The following is a 27,817-nucleotide window of genomic DNA, read 5'->3' as shown; positions in this document are numbered from 1 at the left end:
CCCGGGTCCTGGTAGGTGTGGCTCCGGGGGGCAGCGGGCGGTGCTCACCGGCGCTGTGCGGCGCACGTGTGGGTCGCGCGGCTGGACGGACGCCGGGAGGTCCGGAGCAGGACCCCGAGATGGTGAGCGCGGGCCCCGCGGGGTGGGTCCAGCCGGCCAGAGCGAAGCAGGAGCGGCGGCGGCGGGGCGCTCCCCTCCCGGTCGGGCCGCACCTGCGTGCTTGGCGGGTGGAGCCGGAGCGAGGCCGGCGCGGGGCGGGCAGGCCTGGGGCTCCGGACGGTGTGCGGCCCCGCGGGGTGACGGTGGACGCCGACCAGGGCAGCGAGCGCGCAGAGGACGCCTCCGGGCGGGACTTCCGTGCGCTCCCCGGGGTGGGGGTGGGGAGTCTCTCACTCGGGCCGGGACGAGCGCTCGCGGGGCTGCGCCGCCCCGGACGGCCGCGGTGGGTTTCGCTTCCTGCGGTGCCTGCGCTTCTCGGTCCGGTCACTTCGGGGACGGACGAGGCCCGACGAAGGGTGTGCAGCCGCCAAGAGGACGGGGACCGGAGCGCGGTGCTGCGCGCTGGTACCGTTAGGGGGTTTTTAGGGACTTTGGCTGCATTTAGGGGCCCGGGGATCCTGCGGGTCCGTCGGAACGGGGCGCGCGGAGCGGTGCCCGTGGGGCCGCGGCCGCGCATCCGGCCACGGTTCGGTCCGTGTTCGGGGCTGACGGCCTCCAAGGGCTGACACCCGTGGGCTTGTGTCTAAACCTCCGCTTTGCCGATACAGTGACAGACGCGCTGCCGTTCATTGCGTGATTTGGGGACATTTTGCTGAAATCCCTACTGCAGAGGCGGTGACACCCGGTGCCCCAGTGTCCCGCCGGGAGCCGCACACGCGGTGTGAGTGTGGTTTTGGCTTCGCCGTCCGCGCCCCTCGCTTCTTGCTGGGGACCCGGCTCGGACCGCCTGTCGGCTCCGGACACCAACTCCCAGCGGAGGCGGCGGGAGGTGGCCCAGAGCAGTTCGAACGTGTTCCCGGAAAACCTGCGTCTTGGTGACGGTGACGGTGACGGTGACGAAGCCAGGGCTCCCTGGGGCCGGGGGTGGAGACGCGAACAGGATAACGCCGCCAAGGTCGCTGCTGGGAGCGGGGAGGGGGCGAAGGGCCTAATCTGAGAGCAGGTGCGCCCTGCAGGGGACCTGGCGCTGGGACCTGGGGAGGGAACGAGGGCCTTTGAGTACTTTCCAAGCCACAATGAGAGATTTACTGTCTGCGATAGCCTTTGGCTCTTTTCAGGCTGGGGGACAATTGGTCTCTGTGTTCCCTTTCTACTCGTCAAAGGGAGGTTTTTTTTTTTTTTTTTTTGTTATTGTTCTGGTTTGTTTGTTTGTTTTCCATTTCTTTGTGATTGGGAGGGAGGTGGTGGGAGGGTAGTTAGAGGTGGCCCTGCTTGGAGGGGAGAATGTTGCCAGGGCCTTAAAAAGGACCTCTTTCTGGTCGCCCCCCGACATTCTGAGCTCACAGGGGGATCCACGGTGGACCTGTAACCCATCCAACCTGGTGTCACTCTTTGGTGAGTCAGAAAGGACACCAGGTTGAGATGTCCCCCCAAGAGAACTATGGATTGGCAGAGGCAATGTCTCAGGGAAGGGCTTCCAAAGCGTCCGCTCCGGGAGGCAGGGTGGATGGATCTTTCCCTGGGGACAGCCTTGTCCTCCTCTGCAGAGGGTGGGCTGAGGTGGGTTTCCGGTGCCGCGTGGGGGCAGCAGCCCCTGCTCTGAGCCGCTCACCCGTGCTGCTCCTCCCGTGTATCCTGGGGAGGCTCTTGCTGCCCAGTGAGGCCAGCGTGGGTGACATGACTTCTGTCCTGCTGTGTGTGCAGTGGGCTCTTCCATTCTCGACTGTGTGCGAGTCGGGACCTTGGAGGGATGGCAGTCCCCACGTTCATCCCAGGCCAGTGTGGGCACCGCAGCTGCAGTCAGTCTGACTAAGCGTAAACCGGAGTAAACACGGACACGCAGGGTGGCTGGCGGTGTTGGTGGCGGGACGTTAAAATTGACCAGTGAATGCGGCTGCAGAGTGTGGGTCACCCATCTGGGCAGATGCCTTTCACCTGGCTCCTGGGAGCTCTCCGGCTCGGCTCTGTCCAGCTCGGGGCGGACCGGGGATCTGCTGGGCGCCACAAGGCAGTCGCTCTTATGCGTGCTGGGGTGGACACTGTCATCCTGGGGTTCCCCTGGGTTTCCCGCGTTCTGTCACTTGTCACGCGCGCGTCTGCTTCCTTCACGCTCTGTGGACGTCCGTGCAGTCTCATTTCCGTGTGTTGCTCATGTTCTGCCCAGCTCAGGGGTTTGCGTGTCTCTCCGTGTCCGCGTGGATGTGCTTCTCGCGTGTTCAGTACACTTGCACGTCCCCGTCCCTCCCCTGCGCAGACCACCCTCCTGCGCTGTGAGAAACCCCTTCCGTCGCTGCAGTCCCACGCACCCCTGCGGGCGCTTCCCCCAATGCAGTCCCCTTGTTTCAGGGACGTGGAATGCGCTGGACTGGGCTCTGGTCCGTGCACGTGTCAAGGGAAACCATCCCTTGTTCCTCTGCACATAAACAGTCTTCAATGCCCTGTGTCCACGCGTCCCCGTGGCTACCCCTTCCCCAAACCAGGGGCCTGTGCGTGCGTTGTGCTGTTTTCCAACAGGCCATGTGTCTGTCCTCTGTCAATGCCAACGGTCTGATCACTCATTAAAAATAAAGCTGTCAGTTACTTTACTCCCAAACTGGATTTACTCTGCCGTTGTGGGAATTGCACTTGGGAGCATGTAAGGTCTTGAAACCACAGGCCGTTTGGAGGACAGAGGGGAGGAGGGCTCTGTGCAGAGGACAGAGGGGGAGGAGAGGGGGAGAGGGGTGGCTGTGGAAACACAGAGATCTGGGAGGAAACTGGGAGTGGGAAGCCCAGTGTGGGGGGTGGGCTCATCGGCTGGGGCACTGGGAGATGAAGGCGGGTCTCCTCTGTGGATCCCAGGGAGAGTCGTGTGGAGGTGCAGGGTGCTGGGCTTCCTGCTGGGCCCCCGGTCCTGTGCAGGGCCCGACCCGAGGGCGCCTCCGCATGTGGTGTGCAGGGTGGGCGGGGGTGCTGGGGGTCCCGATGTGTCCCCCGCATCCAGGACCCCTTCCCTGTAGTGTGGTCGCTCGAGGGTGGGGGGCAGATCCCGAGAGCACCTGGAGGTGTCTTATCAGGGGACAAAATCTCCGGGTGCCTGGGTCTCCCTGCGGTCTTGCCCCTGGGCAGGTGCTGCAGAGACGGCTCTCCCAGATCTTGGTGGTTCTTGGCAGGAGAAGCTGTCGGCCCTTCCAGCCAAGGGTGGAAGGAGGTGGGCCGAGCGGCCTGGCCATCCTGTGAGGTCTTGGTGCTGGGAGTGCAGGGGCTGCGGGGGAGGGCGTGAGGTTCAGAAGGACCGACCGCAGGCCTTGTGGACTTGGGGTGTGGCGGGGGGATCTGGCCAGAGTGTGTCCGCTGAGTCTCCGTAGTGACACGAGTGGGTTCCACGAAGCCCTGGGACTGTGGGTGTTGCACAGTGACCGTGTGGACCCGGCCAAACTCAGCAGAGCTGGTGAGGCCTCTGGGTGGTCATGTGGGCGCCCCAATCCCAGTGACAGTGAGAGCTGTCCCCCGGGGAGGGACAGTGTTTCCTCAGAACTGCAGGCCCAGGACACGCGCTGGCCTGTCTGCACCAGAAGGCTGGGTGCAGTGAGGAAACGTGTAAGCCGTGGCTAAAACCTACTCGTCTACCGCCAGAGGGAGCCATTTGACCTGTCGGCGCAGACAGGCATCCGGGGACGAGGCTCGTGGGTGGACCTGGCAGGTACGCTCTCCGTGGCTTTGGGAACATTCGGCACTAAGATTGGTTATGGAGCAGCAACCGTGTTGTTTCAGGCCAGTGGGTTCATGACGTCCAGTGGTGACTCGGGGACTGTGGAGTCCCTGGTGGCGCAGATGGGTTTTTTTTTTTTTTTTGCTTGTCATGTCTCTTGGGCAGATGGTTTTTACGTCCAAACTAGCCTGGACTAAGGGACACTCTATTTCCATATTACTTGTCCTTCTCTGAGCCGGTCGTTGGGTGTGTCTCACCCATGTTTTCACACGTCGTTGGGGGAAAACGGATGTTTGCCTGTGGTTTCCGAGAGCAGCGTTTCATTTTTTGTTGGTTTTTGGTTGTGTTGCAGAGAGGGGGAGAGCGAGTGGGTGCGTGCGAGTGTGGGGGTGTGGGGAGGGGCAGAAGGAGGGGGAGGGAGAAGCTCCAGCCCATTCCACGCTCAGCACAGAGCCCGACGCTCAGATCGTGACCTGAGCTGCAATCAGGAGTTGGGACGTTTAAGGGACTGAGCCCCCCAGGCGCCCCTGGAGACGGGACCCGTCCTGATGGCAGAGCAGACAGTTAAAGTTCGGCATCTGATAAGTGGGGGACACCGGCGCCATTTTCAGTTGATCCCATTGGAGGCAGGAACACCTCGAGGTCTCTGTGGTATTCAAGGTCATGAGCTCCCTGACGGGTGTGCGGACTCCGGGTGGGAACACTTGTGCTCTTGCACGCGGTGAGGGGACAGAGCCCGGGGTAAGTGCAGATGACGCCACAGGTTAAGCCGAAGTTGCTGCTCAGGGCTTTCCAGGGACAAGTGTCACGTGCCCAGCACGATCTGTACCGTTTACAACTTTCATTTATTTTATCTTCATTTTCTTTCGTTTTCTTTTTATAAAGTATTTTATTTATTTATTTATTAAGATTTTATTTATTTATTTGACAGACAGAGATCGGGGTCAGGGAGGTCGGAGGGGCCGTCCCCATCTGCAGAGCGGTTCCTCCAAGCCCGTCAGGAGGGACTTGGGGGACAGCCCCGCCGCCGTGGGGCCCCGGTGGGAATGGGGGGATGGGAACGGCTGGGAGGAGGGCTCCGGGGCTCGGCGTCGAGGCGGCCGCAGCCTTTCTCAGCGGTCCTGGCTCTCAGCGGTGACCGTGCGGACCCGCCGGCCGCTGGCGATCTCGGGCCTTCGTTCGCGCCGGTGACCGTGCGGAGCCTCCGCTGTCCGTCCTCCTCGTGGGCCGGAGCGAGCTCGACGCCTGAGGAACCGCCGGCGGGGGCCGCGGGGTCCCGTCCCCTCCCCGTGCGCTGAGTCCCCCGGCGACCCCGCTCAGCCGTCCGCCCCGCCTGGCTGGGGGCCACGCGGGAGGAAGACCCCGAGTCCCGCGCACTCGACGCCCTGGTCCCTTGTGCTCGGCCCGCAGGGGTCCGGCTCTGGGGGGCGACCGGCCTTGGGTCCCGCAGCGCCAGGGCCGCGGCTGTGGCTGCTCGGAAGGGGTTTGCGGCGCGTGTCGCGGTGTCATTGCAGACGTGAGGCGTCTGTCCCTCTCCCCGGTCGGGGTCGCCCCACATGTGGCCCGGCCCGCACCCACGCGCCCGTGGGAGAGTTGGTGTGAGTCTGGGGACCCGCTGGGCGAGTCGAAAAGCTGTGTCACGTGCTTGGGCAGGCTCGTGGGGGTCTCCGTCCCCCGGGACGCTGTCCCTCAGTGCAGGGGACAGGAGGCGTTGGGGGTTCGAGCTTGAGAAGCCTCCTCTCTGGCCAGGCGGTGTCAGTGCGCCGAGGTCAGCAGGAGCCGGGACCGGGTCAGCGCAGCGAAGGTCAGCGGCGTTTCCAGGCCGGTGGTTGGGGCGGGCCACGGTGCAGGGGGGCTGCGCGGGTCTGTGGCCCCCGAAGCCGCCGAGAAGACACGTCCGAGGCCGTTTGTCTTCCTTCGTCGTTTTCCTCAGTTCATTCCAAAAGGTCTTCGGTAAGGAGTGTCCCTCGGCTTCCTGAAGATTCGGGAGTCTCAAGGGACCCGTTAACGTGTGTATCAGATTCTGTGTTTCGCAATTATGAGCTGCAGATTTAATGACCAGTAAGACAAGTTTGGGAGATTGAGATCGGAAGTTCCCCATAAAAGCCCTTGCAGCTCCCTAATATTTCTCTCTCCCTTCCTTCCTTTTTTTCTTCCTTCATTTCTTTTCCTTTCTCTTCTTGCTTCTTTACTTTTTTAAAAATTTATTTATTATTTGAGAGAGCAATGGATCAAGGTGGGGCAGAGGTGAGAATCTGAAAGCCGGCCACATGCTGAGCGCGGGGTGAGGGGGGTAGGGGGGGTGGGGGGGTGCTGCTGCATATCAGATATCAGGACCTTTGAGGTCGTGACCTGAGCCAAAACCGAGTAGGACGCTTAACCAATGGGCCACCCAAACACCCTAAGGCCATTTTAGTTCTGAATTACATTTGGTCCAGTTGGTCCATTTGGTTCATTTTCTTAGAAATGCATGTGTGCAGGGACTGTGGGGCTTTTTTTTGTTTTTACTTGTTTGTTTTAAAGATTTTATTTCACAGACATAGATCACAATTAGGCACAGGCAGGCAGAGAGAGAGGGGGAGGCAGGCTGCCTGCTGAGCAGGGAGCCCGATGCGGGGCTCGATCCCAGGACCCTGAGATAATGACCTGAGCCGAGGCAGAGGCGCAACCCATTGAGCCACCCCGGCGCCCCGGGGGGAATGATGGTCTTGAAAACAAATTGGTCAGGGTCCCCGTTAGGTGCCCTGTCAAGGCGCTTTGATGGCTGGAATCCATTTCCTCGTGGTTTTCTCTAGACTAAGGAATTTCTAAACATGGTTTCTACGTAGGAGTAGGCTTGTTATAGAAAAAATCAGATGGAAGGCCAGCCCGTTTCCATTGGGCACTGATCCAAGAGGAAGAGCCCAGTTCTGAAAAGGAGCTGGAACCAAAGCCGAATGAGTCTTCTGGGAAGGAACAAGCCCCCGGCACAGGTCCCCAGCAGACCCTGCCTGGCGCAGACAGGGCGCGGAGCTCTGATCCCAGGACAAAACTGACCCTCCAGCCTCCCGCCCAGGGTCCGAGAGAAAGCAGCACCGTGGGCTCTGTGGGACCCACACTTGCGTGCTCTCAGTGATTGGTGTCTTCTTGGGGTCCATTTGTGATCAGCAAGTCACACTGACATTAAAAATAAAACCGTCACTTCTTTTTACAGGAAAAATTGTGTTATGGGGTGGGGGGAAGTAGGTGGTTCAGTGGCTTAAGTGTCCGACTCTTGATTTTGGCTCAGGTCATGATCCTGACGTCTTGAAATTGAGCCTTGTTCTGTGCTTAGTACATGGTCTGCTTGAGATTTCTTCTGCGCTCATAGATACATACGTAAGAAATAATGATAAATGTATAAATACGAATATTCATATTAATAAGTAATAAATTAGTAACAGATAAAAACAAATGAAATAAAAAATTTTAAAAGTCTTAAAGAAAAATGGGTTTATCTGGGAATATCAGAGAATCGTAATAGGGTACAAGGAAGCCCCCAGCAAAAGCACAGGCAAGGCTGGGAAAGAAAGGGAGCGGCTCCTTTTTCGAGGAGCGGGGGCATAGGGAGGGGCCCGCCACACAGAGCATCCATTGGAGCAACACAGAGCATCCATTGGACTGTCCATGTGTTGTGGCTTCTCATTGGCTGAGCCGTGAGTATCTCTCATTGGCTGAGTTGAGTCTTATTGGCTGAGCCGTGAGCGTCTCTTATTGGCTGAGCTGTGAGTGTCTCTCATTGGTTGGCCTGTGACTCTTTCTCATTGGCTGGACTGTTGCCACACGGAGAGACAATCTTCCTTCCTCCTGTGCAGTAGGGACTTGCGGCGCGCATCTCTCCCGGTTACTCCGCACCTGGCCCTGAGGGAGGGTTCGGGTGCTTTCTCTGCGGACTCCGGACTCCATCTTAGTCGTGTCTCCTTTACTGGTTTCCGGAGAGTGGACGGGCTTCGGCGCGGGTTTCCCTGCTGGCTGTGGGGTCGGCTGCTGAGCACGTGCAAGCGCGAGCTGGTGTTGGCGCGCGCCCTCCCTTGTCGTGGGCAGATGTCGCTGTCGTGCGCGGTGACTTGACGTTCATCATTTTTGACTCTTCCCAGGTGGCCGCACTGTTGGGCATTCCCAGCAGCAGAGATGCGTGACAGCTCCCCCTGCCTCGCCTCTCCAGCTTGTGCCTGCATGACCTCGTGGCTATCCTAGTGGGTCTGAAGGGGTGTCTGCTTGCAGGGCCACGTCCATTCCCCTGATGACTACCGTCCCGCATCTCCTGAACCTGTTGGCCGCTGGCAGATCTTCCTCTGAGCCGTGGCTGCTCAGTTGTTAGGTGTGGGCTTTTCCCTGCTGCCCCTTACCAGGGTGAGGCCGTTGCCCTTTGTTCCTGGTTGGTTGAGTTCTCTTGTTAAGACAGGGTCGTGGGTTTCGTCAGATGGCTTTCCTGTGTCCGTCGAAGTGATCATGGGGTTTTGGTTTTCATTCTATTCATACGGTTTATGACTGCAGTTGTGCTCCCTGAAGCAGCCGTTTTATCTCCTATAATGGGATAGACCTGCTGCAGATTCCCAGAGGCCTGTCCCACCAAGGAGGGGTTGCAGCAGATGGCGGTGGTAAGCCCTGCTGCATCGTTTGCGGCAGTAGCCAGAGCCACACAGCAGGGGGCCAGACCGGGTCATACAAGGAGAGGACTCACCGTTGGGACACATAGGAACGTGTTTGGCTATAGATCAAGATGGCGGCTGAACATAAGGAAACAAAGAAATTGAGAGGTTGGTCTCAAAGAAGCGAGGCTACTGAGAGTCAGCAGGTATCAGGAGAGGGTCTGGGAGAGTACATTCCCCATGCGGGGTGACTTCGCAGGAGCTGCTGTTGCCCACTGCGCCACATGTTGGGAGTGGAGGACTCAGGTGATGTAGTGGGAGAGAATAGGAAACGGGTCCTTTGCCTACACCGGCACACACAGCCCAAGACGTTCTGTTGTCTGTGGAGTACTAGGGTTAGACCAGCCGAAGGACTAAAAAGAGAAAGAGGGAGGAAAGGAGTAAGAGGGGAAATCCCTCACCCATTTGGGCAAAGGCCGTCCGTAGGGCTCCCCTTGGACTTCTGGATGTTCTCAAGGAACAGTCCCAGCTGGAGATCGTCACCCAGGGAAACTCCCACAAAATTCTTAAAGACTCTGGGGATACAGTGTCAGAGCGAAGTGGTGCCCATTAAGGACGGGAAACATAGGGCGGCCTGATCCCGTGGAGCTGGTGGCATGGATGGGGAAAGAATTCACCCGAGACAGACCAAGGAGATAGAAGTTTATTGAAGACACCACAGGGGAGCAGCACGCAGGACAGCGGAGGAGAGTGTCTGCCACAAGGTGGTGCTGAGGGGCTAGAATCAGGGGGGACTGTGAGGGAGTATGTGATCCTATGGAATCTTCCCTGTTTTGGTAACTGCCTGGTTGGAAGAAGTCTGCTGGTTGCTTAGGGCCTCTGGCCGTTTCCAGGTAGTCACTTCATGAGCTGGTTAGCATTCAGCTGTGGTCACTGTGGCCATTTGCTTTGATGCTTATCTTCCCGTTGCCCGAGATTATTGCTGGAAAGCGGCCCCTACATTATGTTCCCCCCCCTTCTGTTAAAGTCACCCTGGGCTCTGTTACCATCAGTCTCTCAGGGGCTCCTCTTTCTGGCGCCCTTCTGCTTGCATTCTGGGCACTGGGGTATATGGTCAAGGCCCTGCTGATTTCCATGACTCTTCAGGAACTGGAGCTCCTCTTATGCACTACGTGTGCCATGCCCCTGGGCCCTGTGTCCCTGCTCACTGTCCACCTAACCCAGGGAAAGGGTGGTGTGTGCCTCTGCTGGGATAGAGGGGACTGCGCTAGGCTCCTTGACCTTGTTGCCTTCCAGCGAGAGCAGCACTGGAATCCGTGTTCACGGCATCCTGACATCTGGTTCCAGTTCTTGGGGCCGACGATGCAGTACTTGTCTTTGAACAAGTCAGAGATGTGTTGTCTGATTTTTCATTCTTTACAAGTGTCCTCAGATCTGCTCATTTTCAGTACAAATAGCCTATATTTGGGTGTATGTACGTCTGTATGAGCTGTCGTCATCACCTCTGCTTCGGGGTCCCAGCCCTTCCCGTCATTGAGGGCACTGCCGTGGATGTGTTTGCGTGTTGTCACTTCCCACACGGGTGTGACTCGGGTCCTAGGAGTGGGATGCAGTTCCCTGCGTGTCGCCCTCCCCAACCCGTCCCCCCAACACACACACGGGTGAGGAGGGAGCGTTGCTGCAACAGAACATGTGGATGTTGCAGGACCCAGTGGTCTTTGAGGATGTGGCTGTGAACTTCACCCCAGAAGAGTGGGCTTTGCTGGATCGTGGTCAGAGGCGGCTCTACAGGGATGTGATGCTGGAGACCTGCAGGAACCTGGCCTCCCTGGGTAAGCGTGGCTCCACCCCGTCTCTAAGGTTGTAGCCAGTGAGTGTTTCTTACGAGTGTCTGATCTTCCTGGGGCCGAGGAATGGGAATATTATGGGGAAGAGACAGACGTGGCCCAAGGCTTCATGGAAACTACAGAGGGTCACATACCTTTTCTGTGAAAACAGTTTCATGTGTTAAATTGATTCTTCGTTAGTCTTGATCCAAGTGTGAGACTCCCTGCTTGTCTAGATGGGAATGTGGTCTCCAGGGTCCCGTTAGGGCAGGGAGCGCTGCTGTGTACTTTTCACTCCTATGAAAGTTACATGGGGGTCGCTACCTGTCGGGCTCGGTGACGTCACTCCAGTTAAACCCTCACTTAATGAGGAGGGAAGATGCCAGAGTAGGGGAATCCCGAGCTCACCAGCTCCTCTGGACACAGTGAGACAAGAGCCGCTTGTGTTGTGTCTCAGTCGGAAAATGATCTGAAGACACCCAGAACAGACCTTTTGCAGTAGTCCCCGTGAGAAGTCCTCATGGGAGAGGGTAGGTGGGGCAGAGATGTGGTTGGAAACCCAGCCCCAGTGCGGCTACGTGGAAGAGTGGGTGGGACCTCCCAGGTACAGAGAAGTGAGGAAATGAGTCCCTACACCAGGCACCCTGGCCCTGGAGACCACAGTGCAAAGACCAGGGCCTGGGACACCTGCCTTTGAAAATCAGTGGGTCTTAAGTTTGGGAGCTAAAACATCAGTGAGGCGCAACTCCAGGAAGGATGGAGGCTGTAGACAACTGACAGAGAGCACACTCTTATCCATTGGCGCAAGACGGAACACATAGCTGCATGTTGAAATGTCCCTGGGTTATGTGTGAAGATTCATTGCCTAATTTTAGGGCACACACTGGAGGCCCAGAGAGCTGTCTAGGGACTGACATGTTGACGGGTGTCATTTATCTTGCAGCCCGTCCCCCGGGATAGCCAGCTGCATCTGGGAGCCAGTTCTGACCCGTCACGTATGCATTGCTTATACTGGTTACCCCAACTCGGCACTGGTTCCCACTCACCCACCCCATCTAACCCACCTGTCCTGGAGGTACCCGTCCAAAGTAGCTCCTGTCCAGCCACCCTGGGTGGCAGCCTCCCTTGGGACTGATGTCTTCCCCTTTGGGACTCCTGTCCTACCATCCCTGTCAGGCAACCCCAGGTGTGATGGCCGCCTCTCCATCATGCTTCCTGTCCCATGATCAAAGGAGCTAACCACAGCGACCAGGGAGCCTGCATTGGCCGCATTCAAGCCTTTGGTCCGCTGGCCTCTCAGCTGCCCGCTACTGCCCACCTCTGCGCCCACAGCAGTCACCACGCATTGTTGCACACAGACATATTGAGGGTGACCCCCATTCATCAGTGCCCCAGCAAGGCTACAGTGGGACTTCTCAGCCAGCCATGGGAGCCCCACACAGTGTGCATGTAGCAGCTGGGTCTCAGCCGTGACAGGCGGCCCCACGCGGCCCACAGCAGAACACTCCTGGAGCACCTGGTCCTGGTGGCCGGGGTATGCTGTGGTGGAGGGCACCGTAGCATGTCTTCTGGAAAGGCCACTACTTTGAGGACCGGGAGATGTAGCTGACTGACTTAATACGTGCCAGCACAGGGAGAAGACAGAGGAATTTGTTGCAAAGAAAATAACAGGATAAAAGCACTGAAAATGACCTAAATCACAGAGAGGTAAGTCATCTACCAGATAAAAGAATTCAAGGTAGTGGTCATGTAGCTACTGCCCAGGCTTGAGAGAAGAGTGGCTAGACACAGTGAGAAGTACAACAAGGAGATAGGAAATATAAACAAGAACTAGTCACAGCTAAGTGATTGGAGGATGCCCAGCAGCTCCCGTAATCTGGAAGGTGCGGGAACGTAGGAAGCAACAAAGCTGAACAGCGGAATTACGGTAATGGTGAGAGATGAGTAACTGACGTATTAAGTTCAGGGACCTGTTGAGCACAGCAGTGATAAGAACATTTGCAACATGGGGGTCCACGGAGGAGAACAGAGAAAAGAGCAGAAACTTCTTTGAAGAAACTGTGGGTGAGGAGTTCTCACATCTGGGCATGGAACAGATACTCAGGTCTGAGAGGTTCAGCAGGACCAAATGGGGAGAACAAAAGGAGGTCCACACCCACATTTATAATTAAATGGAGAAAAAAGGAAATAGGAAGAGATTATCTGAAACCAGCTAGAGAAACTCTAAATTACAAGGGAAACTCCATAAGGCTGTTAGCTGATTTTTTAGGAGAAAAATGGCAGGCCCGTGGGAAGTGGCATCATACATTCAGAGTGCTGAAAGGAAAAAACCGACAACCGAGGATATTCTCAGGAAATCCATCACTCAGAATTGAAAGAGATAAAAGGGTTTCCCAACAAACAATAAATAAAGTACTTCATCACCAGGCAATCATCTTTAAAAAAAAAAAAATCTTTTACTTATTTATATGAGGAGAGAGAGCGCACACGCACAAGGAGGGTGGCGGGCGGAGGGAGAGGAAGAGAGAGAATCTAAGTGGGCTCTACACCAAGTGTGGGGCCCGATGTGCGGCGTGATCTCAAGACCCTGAGATCGTGATCTGAACCAAAATCAAGAGTTGCACGCTCAAGTCACTGATCCACCCCGACGTCCCCCCACTAAATTTGCCTTACAAGAAATGATGTGCTGCTTTTAGTGGGAAAGAAACTTTTTTTTTTTTAAGTGGAAAAGAAAAGGCAGTAAGTAAAAGCATGAAAATTATGAAAGGATGTAAGAATTTGCTGGTAGCTGGAAACATAAGATTAGTAGACAAGTCACTTAGAAAGCTATTATGATGGTTAAAACACTCAAGTGGTGAAATCATTTGTATCTTGAGGTTTATCCATAGATACAGAGGACCAGATGTGAAATATGGGGAGCCTGGCTGGCTTAGCTGGTAGAGTGTTGGCCTCTTGGTCTCAGGGTCATGATTCTGAGCCTCACATTGGGCTTACATATTTCTTTGAAAAAAAAAAGAAAGGCTGTGGGGACACAGGGTGGCTTAGTCAGGTAAGCATCTGCTTTTGGTTCAGGTCATGATTTCAGGGTCCAGGGATCCAGCCCCACATACGGGCTCTCTGCTAAGAGTGTAGTCAACTCCTTTTCCCTCTGTCCCTCACCCAGCTCCTGCTCTCTCATGCTCTCACTCTCTCACTCTCTCTCAAATAAGTAAATCTTAAATTTTAAAAACAAGCATTTAACAAATTAGGAAGAAGTACATGCTTCTCAGTAATTACTTTCAATGTAGACGGACTAGACGCGCCAATCAAAAGACATACATTGACCGAATGATAAAAAAAAGAACCCACGTGTCATCTGCCTAAAAGGGAGACACAATATGGACTGAAAGTCAAGTGGACTAAAATAGATTGTCCACGCAAGTAGAAGTGGGGTAAAAAGTAGAGCTCAAATACTTACATGAGATACAGTAGGGGTCACAATGAAGACTGTGACAAGACAGAGACTGCCATGACATGATGATAGATTAGTCTGACAAGAGCAGTTTAACAATTGAATATACCTCTGTACCCAATGGGAACGCTTAAATGTAGAAAGCAAATATTAGGAGAAATAGAGGCAGAAAGTGACAATAGTAAATAATTATAGGAGGATTTAACACTCCACTAACGTGCCTGCATAGAATGCCCAGACTGAAAATCAGTAAAGAGTGGATTTCAGTGACATCGCGCCAGGCGGATATAGTGAACTCTCCATTCCAAATGGCAGAATTCACGTTCTTTTCAAGGGCACACAGAACATTCTCCAGGATAGTTCATATATTAGACCACGAAATGAGTCTCAGTAAATTTATGAAGACTGCGATCTTAGGAGGCACACTTTCGAAGAATGGCAGCATGAAATTACAAGTCCGTAATAAGAACAGGAAGCAGCTTGGGATGCTTGGTCGGCTCAGTTGGTCAAAGGTCTGCCTCCCACGTGGGTCACGGTCCCATGCTCAGTGGGGAGCCTGCTTCTCCCTCTGCCTGTGGCTTCCCCTACTTGTGCCCCCTCTCTACTCACTCTGACAGATAAATTAAAAAAATCTTTACCAAAAGAATAAAAATACATAAAAATATGCAAAAATATGTTGAGGCCGAACAGCATGCTACTAACACCAGTGGGTCAACAGAGAAGGTCAGGGAGGAATCACAAAATACCCGGAGCCAAAGAACAGTGAGTGGAAGATGGAACATCTTTGTCCCAAGCAGCAGGAGCTGGTAAGAGAGATGTGGACTGGGTGCCTGGGGAGATCAGTGGGTTAAACCTCTGTCTTCACCTCAGGTCATGATCTCAGGGTCCTGGGATCGAGTCCCACATCAGGCTCTCTGCTTGGCGGGGAGCCTGCTTCCCCCTTTCTCTTTGCCTGCCTCTCTGCCTGCTTTTGATCTCTGTCAAATAGATAAATAAAATCTTCAAAAGGAAATCATCAGGAAAGTCAAAATCGAATCAGCAGTGAGATACCACCTCAAGGCAGCCAAGTTGGCTGTATCAGAAGGACAAGGATAACAGGATAATAAGTGCTGGTGAGAATGTGGAGAAAAGGAAACTCATCTTTGCTGGTGGGAAGGTAAAGTGGTGCAGCCCGCCTGGAAAGTGATACGGAGTTTCTACAGAACACCACAGAAGGACCATATTGTCTATAATTCTGCTTCTGGGTATTTAACCATAGAGAAAACATTAATGTTCATCGTAGTGTTACTTGCAATACTCAAGATACGGAAGGAACCCACACATCCGTTGACGGGTGAATTGGATAATGAACTGTGTGGAAAACGCGTCTAAAGGACGATTACCCAGCCAGGGAAAAAGGGTGACATCTTCCCATTTGTGAATACGTGGATGGAACTAGAGGGTTTTCTTCTAAGTAAATAAGTCAGAAAGACAAACACCATATTTTACTTACATGTGGAATCTAAATAACAAAGTGAATGAACACATAACAGGAAATAGAAACAACTTCAAACTATCAAGAAGAAATTGGTGTTTGTGCCACTGGAGGGTACGGAGGGACCGGAGAAGTAGATGAAGGGGATTGAGTGGTCCAGAGCTGCACTTACTGAACGTGGGAGTGAATGAAGGAGGACACGTATTGCATGGGGCACTGGGTGTGGTGTATAAACAGTGAATATTGGAACACACACACACACACACACAGTAAACTAAATGTGGAAATGGAAAGTAGAGTAGAGGGAATATGGTCATAATATTGCATTAGTTTTCCAGAGTGACAGATTTTAATTATAGTTACTGTGGCAAGCATTTTGTAATGCGGATGATTGTTGAAACACCGTGTTGGGACCTGACCATAAAATGAACAGTCAGTATGCTTCCAGCAAGAAGAAGAAGAAAAAGTCCACACTTAACCATCATCAATGAACTCGAAGAATAAAGAGCCCATCTTCCAGACTGCTTGTGGCCCTTCAAATTCTCCCCCCTGCTGGGCTCTTCTCGGGGAGCTCTGGGCAGCCACACCCACCGTCCCACCTCCAGTGGCAGCTGCGGCAGTGCAGGCTCCCCCGGTGGCCTCGGTGCCTTCAGAACGGTCCAGCAGCCCTCAGTCGGAGAAGGGAGAAGGGAATGGCATTTGCGCATGTGCGTTAGAAACGTGACTCCGTCCTTGTTTTGAGAAGGTGATTTTGTCACTCACCTGGCCTCCTGTCAGACATTTCATCCATCCTAGCCCACGTGGCAAGCCTTTCTGTGTTCCTTTATGGAAGTAGGGTGTGAAGGTATGTATCCTGCCCAGTTCCTTTCTACTTTGCTTTTCTGATAATACTTCCCTCCACATTAGTCGCCATCGATTTTGAAGTATTTCTGAGTAAACAGGCTGCCCTACATACACTTTTCCTCTTATTGCCAAAGTCCCAAATCACTAGGGTCCTGAGGATTTTTCTTTGGTTACCTGTCTGTTCTTCCTGATGAACTTCATTTCCATTTCGGGATCAGTATATGACTAGAAATCGACATACGGTCTGTTTTCTTACCTTCAAACATCAGGTCATTCCCAAGAAATTGAATTTTGCTCCTAATTTTTGCAGTTGATACAAGTCAGGATAAAAGGGGTGCATCAAGGACTCAGCGGAATGTTCTGCAGAATGAGCTCCCCAGTGAAGGCAAGACCGTCTTACTTGCAAGAAATGATTCGTGCTCTGTTTTTGGAGCAAACTGGAAATTTCCTAACGGTGGAGATCAAACCCAAACCCAGGAAAGGCGTTTGAGGTGAGTAACACTCATACAGGAGAAGGAGGGGCTCAGGGCGGACCGTGAGACTAACTTGAGATCAAAGGATTGCTGAGAGCAGACCTCAGTAATTGTATGATCCAAACTTTCACATGAAGTAGTTTTAATGAATGCATTCTAGATACTGAACGTCTGAAAACTAATTCAGTTGGAAATAATGGTGAGAAAAACGACATCTGAGAAACCTAGAGTGTTCGGACAGTATTTCCGTCTTCAGCCGGTACATTAAGCTTGTTTCACTTTGTTTCCATGGAGACAGTGCGAGAAACACAGCCGTTCACTGAAGACGGCCGTTATGTATCAAGTAACCACTAATACGGATCAGTAGATAATTAATGAAGAGATCAGTTAAAATCGTTATTCCGTAACTGTGTCTTCCCATTTTGAACAGAAGTCGTTTGGTGGAGCGGGTCTGTGAAAGCAGAGAAGATAATCGATGTGGAGAAACCAGAAGGCAGATGACAAGTCTTACCGTGCGTGCGGATCGTCCTACTGGAGACAAGTCCTGTCAGTGCGCCAAGAGTAGAGAAGCCTTCACAGATGGTTCTTTCCCTGAGAATCCACAAAGATCCCGCCCTGGACACAAACCTAGTCCTTGTGAGGAATGTGGGCCGGCCTGCAGCTGTGTCTCGAGCCCCAGCCCTCACGTGGATACAGGCCTTGTAGAGAAACCTTATGAACCTCAGGACACTGGGGGAGCTTCGAAGAGAGACTTGAAGAGTCACGGTAGTAAAAAATCTTTAGAGTGCAAGAAATGTGGAAAAACTTTCACTTGCATGTCATCCTTTCAGGGTCACGTGAAGGATCACTGTGGACAGAGAGTCCATGCGTGTGAGGTGTGTGGGAAAGCCTTCATGTATCAATCCTACCTTACACGTCACGTGAGAACTCACACTGGGGAGAGACCCTATGAATGTGTGGAGTGTGGAGAAGCCTTTGGGTCTGTTTCAAGTCTACAAAGACATGTGAGGACACACACTCGGGAAAAACCCTGTAAATGTCAGCAATGTGGGAAAGCCTTTCCTGGTGACTACTCCCTTGAAGCACACATGATAAGACACGAAAAGGACAGAACCTTGGAATGTAAGGAGTGCGGGCAAAGTTTCAGGAAGCATCTCCCTTTTGAACGTCACATGACCACTCACAATGTCATGAAACCCTATGAGTGTAAGGAGTGTGGCAGACTCTTCAGATATCACACAGCCCTTGGAGACCATATGAGGACACATACTGGGGATAGACCCTACAGATGTAAGGAGTGTGGGAAAACTTTCCGGAAGTCTGAACATTTTAAACGTCACATGACCACCCACAGTACTGTGAAACCCTATGAATGTAACCGGTGTGGCAGATCATTCCGGGATCACACAAACCTGCGCATTCATATGAGGACGCATACTGGGGAAAGACCCTATGAATGTCAGCAGTGTGGGAAGACCTTCAGATATCTTGGAAATCTGCGGGAACATACGACAACTCACACGGGGGAGAGACCGTATGAATGTCAGCAGTGTGGGAAGACCTTCAGGTATAACTCATGCCTGAGAGAACACATGTGGAAGCACACTGGAGAGAGACCCTATAAGTGTCAGCACTGTGGAAAAGCCTTCATTCGTCACCACACCCTTGTAGTACATACTGTGAGAAGGCACACCAAGGGTGGACACTTGGAATGTAAGGTGTGTGGTGAAACTTTCAGAAAGCATCGACCTTTCGAACGTCACATGGCCACACACGGTATCCTGAAACCCTATGAATGTAAGGAGTGTGGAAGAGCCTTCAGGTGCCACAGAGACCTACAGGTACATACGAGGATACACACTGGGGAAAGACCCTTCAAATGTGAGCTCTGTGGAAAAGCCTTTAAGTCTCCTGCAAACCTTCGAGGACATACAAGGACACACACTGGTGAAAGGCCCTGCAAGTGTCAGCAGTGTGGGAAAATCTTCTCGACTCCTGGACGCCTGCAAGTACATATGAGGACACACACTGGGGAAAGACCTTGTAAATGTGAGCAGTGTGGGAAAGCCTTCACCTCTCCTGGAAACCTACGAGCTCATATGAGGACACACAGTGGGGAAAGACCCTGTAAATGCCAGCAGTGTGGGAAAGCCTTCACCCGTGCTGCGTCCTTGCAGGTACATATGAGGATACACACTAGGAAGAGACCGTATGAATGTTACCACTGTGGCAAAGCCTTCAGGAGTCCATCGCACCTGGAAGCACACACACGGACACACACTGGGGAGAGACCTTTTAAGTGTACAGAGTGTGGGAAAGCTTTCAGTCAGCCTCAGTGTTTTCAAGATCATTTGAAAACGCACAACACAGTTAAATCCTATGAATGCAAGGAGTGTGGGAAAGCATACAAGTTTCCCTCATCCCTTCGAGGGCATATGAAGAAACACAGTGGGGAGAGAACTTCACCGGTCACTACTCCCTTCAGGAACACGTGAGGAATCACAGTGGACGGTAACCTTTTGTGAATCTACAGACTCTGGTAAGACCTTCTAATATCACATAGAACTGCAAGTATCTGTGATTACACTCATTAGACGAGAATTGTGTGAATGTCCACACTGTGGGAAAGCCTTCAGGTTCCCTCTAATCTTCGGGGATGCTTGTGAGAGCACAGTGATGTGAAACCCTGAGAAGTTAAGAACCATGGAAAAGCCTTCCAGTATTTCCTCAATCTGGGAGCGCAGACACTGTGGGAAAGCATATAATCGCCCTAAAATTGTTTTGTAAATGAGAGCCAATATACTGGAGACTAACCCAAATGGACACAATTTGGGGAACACTTCCCGTATAGAATTTCATGTATTTTGTTCATGACAATTGTGGCAGGACAGAAATCATTTTATTGTTACAAACATGGCTTTGTTTTTGCAAGTGCCTCTTCCATGGTAGAGATGCGAAGTGTCTTAATTTCTAGTTCGTGTTGCTGATACGAACACTCATGGTGCTAAGTGTCCTTTGTCCTCTACATCTGTAGGACATACACTTTGTTGTCTCAGATTTGAAGTAATCACCTGGTTATATAAAACATGTTTCTTTTCCATTACAGTGTCTTTTAAACTCACGTTGATAAGAACATGTGTATGGGAGGGGTGTGTGTGTACAACTTTATATAATTTTAGAAAAAAGGAAAAGAAAAAAACTTGAAGTTCATATTCCAAAAATTTCCCAATCTGTGATCATCACATGAGACTTTTTGATTGTTGAAAGTTCTTTTCTGTTCTCTGTTGCTAATAATTCTTGACTGTGAATCGCCTCTATATTTTCTATCTTCATTATTGCAATACATGTTTTCACATAACCTCTTTCCTTTATTGAGCAGTTGTTAAATTTTTATGTTGTTTTTATCTCTTCTGAGAGTTATTTTTGGTGTCTTTGGATGATTTTGTTCCAAATATGACTTGGAAGAATGTGCTTTTGACCATTGCTCAGGATTGCTTGTTTTGTTTTGTTTTGCTTTGCTTTGCTTTTCTTGCGGTCAGTGATGGTGGTGGAAATATCAGTGAGTTGCTTTCTTCTGGCTCCCAGGAGCCAAAGTCTGGTGTGCCCAGTGCCAGTAACAGCAGCCAGAACTCCTGCCAAAATACAGTATATCATAAATTTTAGGCATGGGAGGCTCTTCAGTTTTACTGACATTGGATGTAACAACATTTCATGGTTTCCATAATATTCCACAGTCCTGAGGTACCCCAGTAGCATACCAATTGGACTAGTGTTTGTGGTTTTACCCTTGGCAAAAGGAGAGAGTGTAACTCACCCTGTTGGGTTGGACATCAAATGGGATAGCACTGCTGTCTCAGACCTTCAAAAGAATTTGCAGGGTGCTTGGACGACTAGGTCAGTAGATAATGGAACTCTTAGTATTGGCATTGTGGGTTTGAGCCCCACATTCTGTGTAGAGATCATGTAAAATAAGTAATCATCAAATAACATCTTAAAAAGAGAAAGGATTCTCAGAAGCCCACCCAAGATAATGTTTACTACGTTCATGGTTTTTAAAATACCCACCAGTAAACTATGAAAACAATCTTTCTTCCTTAGAAAAGTGACATATAATGTCACCAGGACTCAAAACATGATGTGTCTGCATTAAGGATGAGGGGTTTTGTCTGGATCCCAGTGTGGTCTGGTTCCAAGATCAGATACCATACGTGTTTATCTTGAGTTTGAGCAAACCTTAATTTTTTGAGATGTTATGTCCCTTTAAAACTAAAAGTTTCAACAAGTAGATGATGCCTTCCATTGAAAGGCAGAGAATGAAATTGTCTCCATAGTGTGACAAAGTAGAGACGCAGAAGATTGTCCGCCATCCAGAGCTGCCTTAGGGGTCCATGGAAAGTACAGAAGACTCTGCGGTTCCTGCGGCATGACTGTCTGTGGGTATTATCCAAGTGAAGGCAAAAACTCACTACACTTACCAGCTGGAATCCCAAATCCAGTGCATAGCTGAGTTAGGATGAAAAATTTCCTCTGGTGGCAACGGATGTCCGTGGCCTTTGGGGTTAGAAATAACAGTGTGGAGGCACGAAAGTGTTACTTATTGCTGAGAGGTCCTGGATAGATGTCCGTTGCCAACCATTGGGTTTTCTCTCACCAGGAAGACAGTGTTACATTGAGTAGAGCTGGGGGATCATGAGACACTCACGCTTTTCATCTTCTATCATGGGCTTGATGCCCTGCAGTGCATCTTTATAGACTATTGTCTTGTCTCATTCTCCCAAGAGACTTTGAGAAATACAGTTTTATCTTTATGAGGCATACTGTGGGTTCTGCCAATCTCAGCCGAACGCGTTGCCCGTAAAGAGCAAGGTAGCGGATCCAGTAGGAACAGACCCCATGGCGCCATCAGAGACGGAACGTGCAGAAGAGGCCAGGAGGTCGTTCACTTCTCCTGGTTGATGTTCTGCTCACTGCTGCCCAGTTCTGGAATTATGGGCCCATTTTGAGGGAACCAGATTCTGGCATTTATTTTTCTAAGGAATGTCAGGTGCACACATGAGTAGAGGAGAAGCAACAGCGGGGAAGAAGGTGAGTATCTCTCCAAGGGCCCAGAAAAGAAGAGGCTGAGAGGCAGGAAGAGACCTGCGGAGATGTTTTTAAGAGGGCCCACTGTTGGAGCTGTTTCAGTCCTTGTAGGCGGGGCTTTTGTGTGAGGGAGTTGGCCCCCAGGAGGGTAGTTCTGGTGTCAAGGGCAGAGACTCATTCCCAATGTGCAGATGGTTCCACCAGTTGGTTAAAAGGGACCCCTGGGAACAGCCCCCATAGTTCCTCAGAGCCCTGGTTTGGGAATGCAGAGAAGGTTGGAATGGCCAGCTGGAAGGCTACAGGTGCCTGTAGCCCTTATGTGTGTAACAGGCTTTCTCCAGTATCCTGGCTCTCTGTAGTAATTGCAGAAAGTACTGGTTTCAAAACTGTTTCACATGTCGCACCTGAAAATTGAGGGGAAAAAAAGAAAAGGGCGCCTGGGTGGCTCAGTGGGTTGGGCCTTTCTCTGCCTTTGGCTCAGGTCATGATCTCAGGGTCCTGGGGTCAACTCCCACATCGGGCTCTCTGCTCTGCAGGGAGCCTGCTTTCTCCTCCCTTTCTGCCTACTTGTGATCTCTCTCTGTCAAATACTTTTTTTTTTTTAATTTTCTTTAAAAACAATTTGGAGTCAGTTTTAATTATCCTAAAAAGGCCCATCAGGTGTTTGTTGTCAAGTCTGAATTTTGTTCCACTCAGCAGGCTTGAGGGAAGATAGTAGAATTGCTCTGTAGTATTTCTAGCAAGTGTTCTAGTGTCCCTGCAGACAACTTGCTGTTCCCTTAATACTTCTTAAGATGTTCCTGTCGGGCCAGAGTCACCCAGTGTTTGGCCTGGTGCTCACCAACAAGTATGTGAACTAATTCCTGGAAATAAATTTGAATAACTGTTCACCACATCTCTGGGGATCCGCAGCCACATTGGGAAATGCTAACTGTGGCTCATAGTTCAGTCTCGAATGCAGGGAATTGAGGTTACTTGGAACCCCAAATGGGCCTGTTTTAACAGGTTCAGCACAGGAGGGTTTGGGGAGAGAATCTGAGGAAAAGGGACCTTCAGGGAAAGAAGTGGGGGGTGAGTTCACAGGAGATGGGGATTGGGTAGAGGGAAAAGAGGAGGAGGCCACTGGAGGCCACTGAACACCAGGTGGTGGCAGCTCTGGAGACAAAGAAGATGGGGGAGGGACAAGAGGATCAAAAGCCATTTTGATGCCTTTCAGTGGCTCGTCTCTGTGAATTCAGAAATGGTGTTTTGCAGAGAAGCACCATTAGGTCCTGATAGCATTTGGAAATCTCCAAAATAGCCATTGAAGCAGGCATTGGATCTGGTTTTGACAGCTGTAGTCATAGCTGTTAAATTGAATGTTGATAAGGGTCAATTGGGGGAGATCAAAAGTTCCCCATAAGGACCATTGATGTTCTAAGTTCTTGTGAAGTTAGTCCATTTAGTTAGAAGCGCATGTGAGGAGTAGTAGTTTTTAAATATAACACCAGAGGATGCCACAAGATGGGGACAGAGGGTTACCCTCAAAGCATTTTGATGTCTGGGATCCCATTACTAAGCTTTTTCTTTAGAACAAAAAGAAATTCCTAACAGGAATTTCAACAGGAACAGGTCAGTTTCAAAAGGAGTTGGTCTGAAGGCCAGCTCAGGTCCAGAGAGATGGGGTCTGGAGGCTGATGGTCAAGAATGAACTTGGAATCGTCTTTGGTGCAAAGAGGGTAGTTTTATCAAAGCACGGGGACTGGAGCCAGGGACGGGGCAATCTGCCCTGGGGTTGGGAGGAGTGGCCAGTTATATATTTTCAAGTTGAGGGGCACTTACAGATAGCATCAGTCTCTAAGAAATTTGGTATCAACGTTTTAAGGACCTTGAGGGACTGGCTGTTATTAGCAAAAGGCATTTATTGCTGTGTAGTAAAAGCTTAGTCTTTAGACCTTTGTGTATCAGTGAGCCTTACGCTTGGAGGATGATTGTTAATATACGTCTTGGGGGGTAGAGTTGAAGGGAGTTTCCTGAGGAATATTTGTATCTTCAAGGAGGTTAACAGGATCATGGAAGTAGGGCTACATTGAGCTAAGGTTGCCTTTTGCCCTTAGCGAAGTAGCAACATCGAGGCAGTGAGTTCCTAGAGGAATGTCACTCTGGCCATCTCAAGGACTTGTTTGTAGGTTGCAAGGAAATTGGATTTTCCTTTTGCATTAATTCTCCACATCACTTCCCCCTGAGCAGTCGTTACCCTTAAATCTTATAGTTGCCGACGACGGAAGGTCTTCTGTCACTTTTCCCGCTCCGTGGGGTTGTAGAGATGTCCCCACCTGTGGACCCCATTCAGTTGGCCAGAGTCACATATAGAGAGAGCAGTTAAGAAGGCAGTGGCAGCTGCATGGGAGGGAGACCACAAGAACGGATCTGCCGTAGTGGAGAGGATCATCTGCTGGCTTGACCTAACGGCGCTGAAGGGGTCTTGGCACCAGGTGGAGCGACGTGGCAGAAAAGAGCAAAGCGTACTTATTGTAACAAAACGAAGAAGAGGCAGAAGCCCAAATAAGAGTGGTTTCATCGGTGACCAAAAATCTTATAGTCACAAGTTCAGCCATCACTAAAGGAAAGAGAGGGATCGTTCAAGGGCCTAGTTGAATATTCGGGTCATGGGGGAACCCAGAAACACTACTGTGACAAGCCGGCATGTGTACACAGCATTCTGTTTCTGTCACAGCACAAGATCCACCTTGTGCAACAGCTAAAACATCTCCGGCTTTCTGTGTTGCACACGTGCTCTGCACAGTTGTGTTACTTCAGTATTTAATAGGGAAATGCTTTTTGAGTGTCATTGAGGGCTTTGACTGCTTATGAAGAGCTTCCTTGTGCAAACAAAACCCTTCATCCTAAAGATAAGTAAAGGTGGACGCTAGGTGGTCATACCAGTGAAACACAGAACGTGTCTACCATTGTTTTCAACGTGGAAGGTTGTCTGGGTTGATAATGGTTTTAATACTGGGTCTGTCCATCCACGCAAAACCCAGAGCGCAATGGTCCATCCAGCCTGGGGGAAGCCATGGCTAAGGTTAGAGCCACACAGCCATTGGGCTCTCTTAGGAGCCAGCCATGTAATTCTGGGCCTCCTTGTCCGGTCAGTAGCGAACCCATCCGTGGCCTAGAGAACACTGACTTGTGAGCAAACTTCTGATGGTAGCCTCTGTAACTGCTGTTTGCTGTTGGTTCACGTGTTGTCACTGTTTCCTTTTTTCCCCACCGTAGAATTGCCTTTTGGCTTAACAGTCCCATTGTGGGGTAAGCCATAGCTATTAATCCCAGATCGGTGTATTCCATCTAGTGTGTACCTGGGTTTGCTTAACGTGGCTGCTGTCAGCTTGGCTAAAGGCTCTACTTGCCATTTTCTATCACTAGAGGCAGTTCCTGGGGCAAATCATGGCTAAGGGTTAAAACCATCAAGAAACCCTCTTTGTTTGAGGTCTAGCCTTAACAATATCCTAATAAGGAGGAGTCACTGGGAAGTGGGAGAAGACTTGTCCCAGACATAGGGCATCCCCAAGTGCATCAGCCAGTCCCATCATAAGCGTAGTGAGGCCACCCATTAGGTCAGTCAGTCCTCAGTCAGCTGTGTGGAGCGGGGCACCCCCTGGCTTCAGGAGTGATTTTACCATCTCATCCACACAGAATAGGTCATGGTGTTCCTTGAGTTACACGATTTTTGGGGTGACCCATTCCAATTTCCAGCTGTTCAAACAATCATGTGTTGCTCGGGTAGCAGTAGGGAATGTTGCCAAAAAACAAAAGACACGAATCCAGGATGTTCTAAGTGACCTTTCAACACAGGTAGTCTTTACAGCAAACTTCCCTAGGAAACCTCCTGATTGGGTTTTAATTCAATCAGTTACTGGTTTTGGCCAGTTCTGAGCAAAGGTCTCACGGCCAAAAGCAGCTAGACCAAGGATGTGAAGGGATCACATTAGAGCAACGAGGAGGAAACCTCACACGGGAGTCTTAAGATCGGCAACTGTCATGGTGACTTACTTGGCTGTCCGGTGCCCAAGACAGGCGACTTTGTGTAAGGACAGGAATAAAGAGAGGGCATCAAACCATTCCAGCCCTGGCACTAACTTCTAGCCAAGAGGCAGGCTTTCCCCGCCCCAGCAGTAGCCATGGGCTACAGGATTGCAGCCTGAGCGATGGACGTGACTGTTTTCCCGGGGGACCAACTCCTGGAAAAGTCGCCGAAATGGAAGTAAAGGAAGGGAAGGAATTACCAAGTTTGCACTGAGGCTTGGAGTCCAGGTGAGAAGAATCAAGCCCCATATTTCAGTGCCAGAAAGATGTGAACTGTTAGGATCTGGAAGCTAGTGGTCGAGAGAGAATTCTTGAGATGTCTTCGGTGCAGAGAGTGGTTTTATAAAGCATGGTGACAGGACCTGTGGGCCGAAAGAGCTGCCCTAGGGTTGTGAGGACTGACTGATGACAGACTTTCAAGTTGGGAGGAACTTAGGGATAGCACATCTGTCTAAGGAATTTGTTACCAAGTTTACCAAGTTTCCCAGGTCCTTGAGGGGCTAGCTGTGGTTAGGAAAAGGTCATTCATTACCGTCTCGTTAAACCTTAGTTAAGAGACACTTCAGGTGTGTATCTGTGGGCCATTCGCTTGGAGGTTGATTGTTCACATGTATCTTAGGGCGGGGGAGGGTAGAGATAAAGGACGTTTCCTGAGGAATTTTTGTATGTTAAAGCAGACCTATGGGATCCGGGAGGTTGGACTAATGTTAAGCCAAGCTTGCCTCTTGTTCTTGGCAGAGTATTAACATTGAGGCAGTTGGGTTCCCAGAGGAAATCCACAAGCATGACAGCCTAAATTGGTGGCCTGGTTGGTGGCCACATTGGGGCGGCAGTTGGGAACCCAGAACTGTGGATTGCTGATGATAGACTCTCGAATCCCATCCTCGATGGGGAGATTTTGGAGATGGAAGTGGAAGGCAGGACAGCAAAGAAGACAGAAGGGAAAAGGTTGGCGTCTGGTTCGGGTACAAGCCTGATTGACAGGCTGTTCATCAGAACAGTGGACTACACTCTTGCCCAGCCAGCTCCCGTGGATCAGTCCATCTGGATGGCGACCCCAACCGGAGTCTAGGGCATCGTCGCTGTACTTTAAATACTCATGCAAGTTAGGCCACCGGTGAATGGTCAACCTAGAATCATCAAGATGGGAATTCTGGGAAATACGCCCGCGGGCCTTACCGAGCATGAAATAGCACAATTCAGCAGAACTGTAATTATCGTTGACCTTTCAAGGTCGCATGAAAATATGGAGTCCAATGAAGAGATGAAAGGAAAATGTACTATGAGATAACATATCTGTTTCAGAAATACACATGTGTATTTAGTCCAAAATATGTGTGTATATGTCAGAGACACACATGCAGATGAGGTTGGAAGGATCAGGAGAGCAAAACAGGAATGATTTCAGTTAACACTGCCACTTGATACCTAAATTGATGATAAGACATATGAAGTACAGGCGTACACGTGCTCTGGGTTCAGTATTGTACCCCCCACATTTCGTGTCCAGTGGAACCTCAGAATACACCCTTACCTAGAAATAAAGGGAACACACAGGTAATGCAGATGAGACCATATGGGATTAGGGTAGGTCTAGAGCCAGTGCCGGGTATCCTTATAAAAGTGGGAAATTTAGACACAGAGATCTGCACTGAAGACAGGGTCAGACCACGTGAGACAGAAGCAGGGAGGGGCATGATGCGTCCACCTGCCTGAGAGTGCAAAGGATTGTTGGCAACCACTAGAAGCTGGGACAGAGCCTCCAGCAGGAACCAGCCTTGCAGACAACTTGATCTCCGGCTTGCAGCTTCCTCAGTTGCGAAACAACAAGCATCTGTCATTTCTGCCACCCAGTATGTGGCACTTGGTTATGGCACCCTCCAGGAGATGAATGGGGTTCTCAAGTAGGGAAGGTGCCTTGGATATCCGAAGGACAGCGGGAGCACAGTGAGAGGGGGAGGGGAACCAGCAGAGGCCAAGAAGACTTACTTTGGTGGTGGGCGGCCTGGACCCTCAAGATGAGCTGAGAAGGCAGCCTCACGGGATCCCTCTGTTACCGTGACAACAGCACTAGGATGGTGATGTTGGCCACAGTGGTGGATCAGACTGGGTTGTTAGGAGTCACGTTGATGTGGAGGTT

General features: G+C 51.1%; 1 protein-coding gene across 2 annotated transcripts; it reads left to right on the top strand.

Annotated features, from left to right (window-relative positions):
- The first annotated feature begins 50 nt into the window (after nt 1-50).
- On the top strand, nt 51-23,625 carry LOC125086937 (zinc finger protein 77-like). 2 transcript variants are annotated; one of them, XR_007123315.1, is made up of 5 exons: nt 51-122; nt 10,166-10,292; nt 16,365-16,545; nt 16,958-19,830; nt 23,614-23,625. XR_007123315.1 is itself a non-coding variant. In XM_047706640.1 (4 exons), the coding sequence occupies exons 1-4, from the start codon at nt 120-122 to the stop codon at nt 19,020-19,022; spliced, it is 2,376 nt and encodes a 791-aa protein (XP_047562596.1). In that variant the 5' UTR covers nt 51-119; the 3' UTR covers nt 19,023-19,885. The 2 variants fall into 2 exon arrangements, 1 of the variants encoding a protein (XP_047562596.1); XM_047706640.1 differs by lacking the exon at nt 23,614-23,625 and having other exon boundaries at nt 16,958-19,885.
- The last annotated feature ends 4,192 nt before the right edge of the window (nt 23,626-27,817 follow it).

This window comes from Lutra lutra, chromosome 1 (genome assembly GCF_902655055.1).
Source record: "Lutra lutra chromosome 1, mLutLut1.2, whole genome shotgun sequence".
NCBI lineage: Eukaryota > Metazoa > Chordata > Mammalia > Carnivora > Mustelidae > Lutra > Lutra lutra.
This window is presented reverse-complemented; position numbering and strand designations above follow the sequence as displayed.